Source organism: Propithecus coquereli, unplaced genomic scaffold, assembly GCF_000956105.1.
Source record: "Propithecus coquereli isolate 6110/MARCELLA unplaced genomic scaffold, Pcoq_1.0 Scaffold37, whole genome shotgun sequence".
Lineage (NCBI taxonomy): Eukaryota > Metazoa > Chordata > Mammalia > Primates > Indriidae > Propithecus > Propithecus coquereli.
In genome coordinates, this window is record NW_012149396.1 from 2,745,821 (window position 1) to 2,751,417 (window position 5,597).

Below are 5,597 nucleotides of genomic sequence, written 5' to 3' on the forward strand. Positions count from 1 at the left end.
ATTTTCACCTTGATGAGAATAAAAGATCTGAGATAGGAGCTGCCAGATTTAATAGCAAGAACCAAAGAATATGAAATGTTGCTGGAGTTTGAAGTCCAGATGAGTAGGAATAAATGATTATAAAGCAAATAGTGAGAATCCTGTGGTTTCTGCTACTGCCCAAATTTCTGTGAGCTTTGTGCAGTTTGCTTTCCAGATGCCCACGTTCCATTCATAGACTATCTAGAGAATACACTTGTTATATGAATTCACAGTTGTTATATGATGGTTTCTGGAATATACCATCACTTTATTGATTTTAAGATTTTCTTTTAAGGAAAAGTTGTTATTCCAGTCTCCTTGAATCTTTGGCCATTTTTTTAAGGTCTAAGATTTACCTAAAATAGGATACAAAATTTGGGGCACATGTCAATATATTCATTTATCTGTGGAGACAGTAGATATCTTTCATTGTGTTATCAAAGGGGCTCATGACTCCTCCAAATAGGTAAATAATTACCCTAGAGACTATTTACTGTCAAATACGTTATTTTCAAATATAGGCAGATGAAGCAAATAGGTCCAGGATGAAAACTAAGAGATAGCATGATGGGTGGGTTTCTGGGGTTTTCATTTTCCCTTATTATCTTGCTCTGCCACCAGCAGGATTCTTTGAGAGAGAGCAGGCTACTCGGGCTGTACTGGTGTTTCCCATAATTTCTATTCAGTACACCACCTCTTTCTGGCCTGTGGTAAAAGATGCCGAGAAGCTGCTCATTGCCATGACGACTTTGGCTTGTGATCAGGCCACACAAAATGATACTGTGGTCAATCTTTTGAAGCTCTTATTCTTTTACCAAAACTAAAGCCCACAAGGAAGAGCATTAAGGTGACAAATAAAAATCAGTTTTTGAACAGAAAGTAGTAGTAATAAAGGTAGTACAATTCAAACAAACTGAAGGTAAGTCGCTCAGAAAGAACCATGAGGCATTATCAACTTCTTTCCCTTTAGCATTTGTTGTCATTTTTTAAAATTCTCAGCATATGGCGTTCCCAGAAAGGTTTCTAAAACACCAGTGATCCATAAGACAATTTTTATTCCTGATATGACCTGAATCCTAATGAATCTGAGAAATGAAATGATTCCCAGAGTTGAAAATTGTGTGAGGAATTTTCTTATTGAGGAAAAGCCAGTTACGGTGTTGAAGAGGAATACATGAATCCAGTTCTTTACTAAGGAAAAGAACACACTTTTTCTGGAAGTGGCAGAATTATTGTATCGTGTTTCCACAAGTCATGAAGAACTAAGGATAAATAAATGGAATCAAAGGTTAAGGTTCTGGGAGAAACTCTATCAATAAATGTGTCAGTGCCATGTAAAAGATATTCTCTGTCTCTAAGCTTCTGCAAAGTATTCCCATGAGCAATCTTTTAAAAAGGCCAGTATAAAGTAAACACAAAACATATCACAGGCAATAAAATCTCAAGCAAGAATAAGCATCAGACTGTGAAGGTTTCTGCTCATAGATGGTGAGCTCTGGATCCTCAGTTCATACTGGGAATATCAGTATTAGAGTTGTTGAAAGTCTCACCTGGCCAAGTGCATTCATTAAAAGTTTCATTTTTGCTGTAAAACCTTTCATTTCTTGTTGTTGCAAGAACAAGACATTTTGAGCCTGGGGAAGGGAAGAAGGTAAATAAAAATCAGGGGAATAATGAAATACACCCTTTGAATTGGTGCATGATCAATTGTTTTATCAATGTTTATATGAAGGACAATCTAGATGTAAAATTGTGTTATTATTTTTAAAGTTCACTTTGAACTTTAGTAACATGACTGAAAATTCATGGGCTCTTACCAAAACATCTATTAGGAATTGAATAGATTTCTTTCTTAGCCAAAGGTTTGAGGCTATATTTTGTCTGTTTTAAAAGTTTTTTTCCCCTCCTTTGAATGTAACCAACGAAAATCAGCACATATAAGGCACTCAGGAGTAGGAAGGAAAAAAAAACTGAAAGAATTGTTTATCATGAAAAGAATGTTTTAAATTCAATTATTCAAATAGTTTTCTGACCTGAAGAAAAAAGACAATTAGCAAACTATGCAATATGTATTCAGTGTAGTGCTTGCTATCCACTAGAATGTTCTGCTTTTCTGGAAATGTTCTATAGCTGCACTATCCAATATGGTACACACTAGGCTCTTGTGGCCATTGAACACTTGAAATTGACTAGTGCAACATAGGAAGTGGTATTTTAAAAATTTAATATTTACTAATTTAAATTTAAATAGTTTGTATAACTAGTAGTTATTGTATTAAAGAGCCCTGCTGTAGTGGAACTGGCAAGTAGAATGACAAGCCACACCTGAAAAAAATCGTTCACTAAAATAGGAAATAAAAACTTGGCCAAGGGTAGAAAATTCTGGACTATGCAAGTCCATTAATAAATACCAACAAACACCATTGCTTGCAATTTGAGAGAAGCATTCTGGAACCGACTGCGAGAAACTCAGTAACAATAGTAGTGAATAATAAATAACATACTATTTTAAAATCAGAAATGACATGATTGACTATTACCATTTCTTGAAGTGGAATCACTGGATTTCCAAACCTTATATATGGTACCAGTGAAAAATAATAAAGCGAATATATGTTTACCAACAAAACTGGATTAAGCGAAGAAACAACAAGAGGGTAATCCACTAATACAGATAGGTCAAAAAATGAATTTGTGAATTATATTTCCCCCAAGCGTAAAACATTCTTCTCGTAAAGCCAGCTAAGAATAGAAACAAGTACAGCAAGGCAGCACCTGCTTCGATTGGGCAAAAACGCCTTCCACGGCTACACAAACTTGCTGAATGATTGGGGTTGTCGTGGAGGCTGCAGTGTCTTCTGTTCCTCCTTCATCATTCTGTAAATCCATTTGGGTTTAAAGGAGCCCTTAATAAAAAGAGATGTCAAAGTAAATACAGAAAACCTGGGCTCTGTCATTAAATTTTAAACACACATTTCTCTCTCTCTCCTTTCCTTTTGTTATGTTTTTGTTTTGGGTTTTATATTTTGCCCCAAAGACCACAGACCAGTAAACTACTAAATAATTCATTGGAAAACAGAGTGATGAATAGAGGACAGGCATTTGAAATGCGGTGGACAAAGTGAAGCAATCTTCAAAACCAGCCAGTAGCCTCTCCGCTTTGAACTAGGCTGTTTAAAAATATAAACTCTGTATGTGCGCGGCTGCAGACACTCTGCATGTTACTAGGTCTCATCTCCCAAATGTCATCATACGCCCAGCCTCAGAGCTGTGTTATCACATCCCTATTTTTTGTCAGTGAGAATACATGTTGCATAATATAAAGGTAAAGTTTTTAAAACGTTAAATGTCTTAAGTATAAAATATAATGCTCAAAATTTGACTATTACTATGGCCACAAAATAAGCTTCTCTGATTCTGATATCCCCGGCATAAAAATGATTACAAGATTTTTTTGGAGAATTTTGTAAAACATACACGTCATTATGCAGATCCCCATTATGTTATGGATCAAAGCATGTATATACCTCAGTGCACATCTCATCAGTCTGCAGGTACTTAATCCTGTCTTCCCATTAAATAGTATAAAGTCTATCCACTGAACTTGAAATTTCAGAACAAGTAATATAGAATATAGGAATGCCTGCCAAGACTACAAAGACTTAGCTAATTACTCTGTGAGAATGTGGATAAAATCACACGACTACACCTTCTCTAAGGCTTCCAATCTAAGAAGGCCTGCCATGCCAGGTGCTATCTGAAATGTAATTATCAAATATATAACTGACCCATGCGACCATGTGTACCTGGTCACCATGGCTTTGTGCAATCACAACCTCACACAGGTTGCTTTGGGTGTCAGGGTGCTTTGTTCTTTATTGTTTGTTGGTTTCTTGCCTAAACAATATTTATGCAGATACAAGCTCAGCAATAATGAGAGCATTAGAGAAACCCAATCAAGTCAGAGAAGGAGGAGGAAAACAAAACAAGTATCACATAAGCAAGTATTTTCTTTGCAGGAGAATATAAACCAGAAACCCTTTTTTGTCTTGTTGCTTTATCTATACAGTAATAAAACTGAAAAATTCTATACTGGATATTTTAGGAAGCGATATGCAACATTCCAAAAAAAATGGACTTTAAAAATATATAACTAGAAGTGACAGCCAAATTGATAAAACCAGTCTAAGGGAATGAACAAATTATAGAAAATATTCAATTATTTTTGTGATGTACCAATACTGTTTCTAATGTGTTTTCCGATTGAATTAATTATATTTTTTTCTGTTCTTCTCATGTTCCCTTTCATCATTATTGCCATGCATTTAACTCATTGTGATGTGTTGCCACTGATATTTATTTTTGAACGCTTTTATTTACGTATCTGTTTGTTTCATTTGGTGGGTTTTTTAACCCAGATCCCACTGACCCAGTTGATTATTATCCTTTGATTGATGATTTCCCCACCTCGGTCCCAGATGTCTCCACCCCCATGCTCCCACCAGTAGGTGTACAGGCTGTGGCTCTTACCCATGATGCTGTGAGGGTCAGCTGGGCAGACAACTCTGTCCCTAAGAACCAGAAAACGTCTGAGGTGCGACTTTACACTGTCCGGTGGAGGACCAGCTTTTCTGCGAGTGCAAAATATAAGGTGAAGTTCTTCTAACTGATGGCATGAAACTTAAATTGAACTGTCATTTGTTTAATTTGTTGTTTTAAATGCTTCCTAGATTGCCATGCGTCATTTGGCTACAGTGACTCTATGAGAAAAAAACAAAGCATTTTAATAACTCAATATCTAAAATTAACATGGGAATAATTGTATCTTAGGAAACAATTCTAAGGCAAGGCAGGAAAACATCAAGAGCTGTAAAATGTTATTTGAGTTCCACAAGATGCTGAGTCTATATAAATAATCTGATTCTATTCAAGGGAATGACATTTTGCCTTTAAAATAGCATGCCTTTAATAAATGCCTTTAAAAAACCATGTTAGTTTTCTGGGTAGATTTTGGTAACTTTCTTTTCATTTGGAATCTAGATTGACTCCAAAGGCAACCCTATTAATGTCACAGAGACCCACCTTACAGACACTATGACTGGGAGTAGATAACTTGAAGATATTTTTTATAACGTCCTTAGCACTCTAAGCTGTTAACATCTACTTTCTCAATTCAGCTTGAAAACACCTTCACGTGATGAAGAAAATCCACAATCCACACTCTTCCTTAACTAATATGAATAACACCAGCCCTCTATTCTTGTCCTTATCACGAAGTCATCTCACAACCTCTTTAAGAGCTCCTTAGAAATATATATTTGAGGCACTACAATTACCATATTCAAATCTCTACCAGACAGCCTCAGTGATTCTAACAGATATACTTAGACAATTGTGTTACCTCCTCAACCTGCTACAACATTAGTATATATACACAATATACAGATGTAGACAAAAATGAGATCAACAAGTGATTATCAAGAACCTACTATGTACCTAGAACTGCACTAGATAGTAGAGACAGTTTATTTTGAAATAAAATGTGGTTTATATGTTGTTATTTAACGTATTATTGA

General features: G+C 35.6%; 1 protein-coding gene across 1 annotated transcript in view; it reads left to right on the forward strand.

Moving 5' to 3' along the window:
* DCC (DCC netrin 1 receptor) overlaps positions 1 to 5,597 on the forward strand; it is a 1,232,106-nt gene that overhangs the window by 982,320 nt on the left and 244,189 nt on the right. The window contains exon 12 of the mRNA XM_012651723.1: positions 4,440 to 4,672. Within this exon, the coding sequence (XP_012507177.1) occupies positions 4,440 to 4,672 (233 nt within the window). The remainder of the gene's footprint in view (positions 1 to 4,439; positions 4,673 to 5,597) is intronic.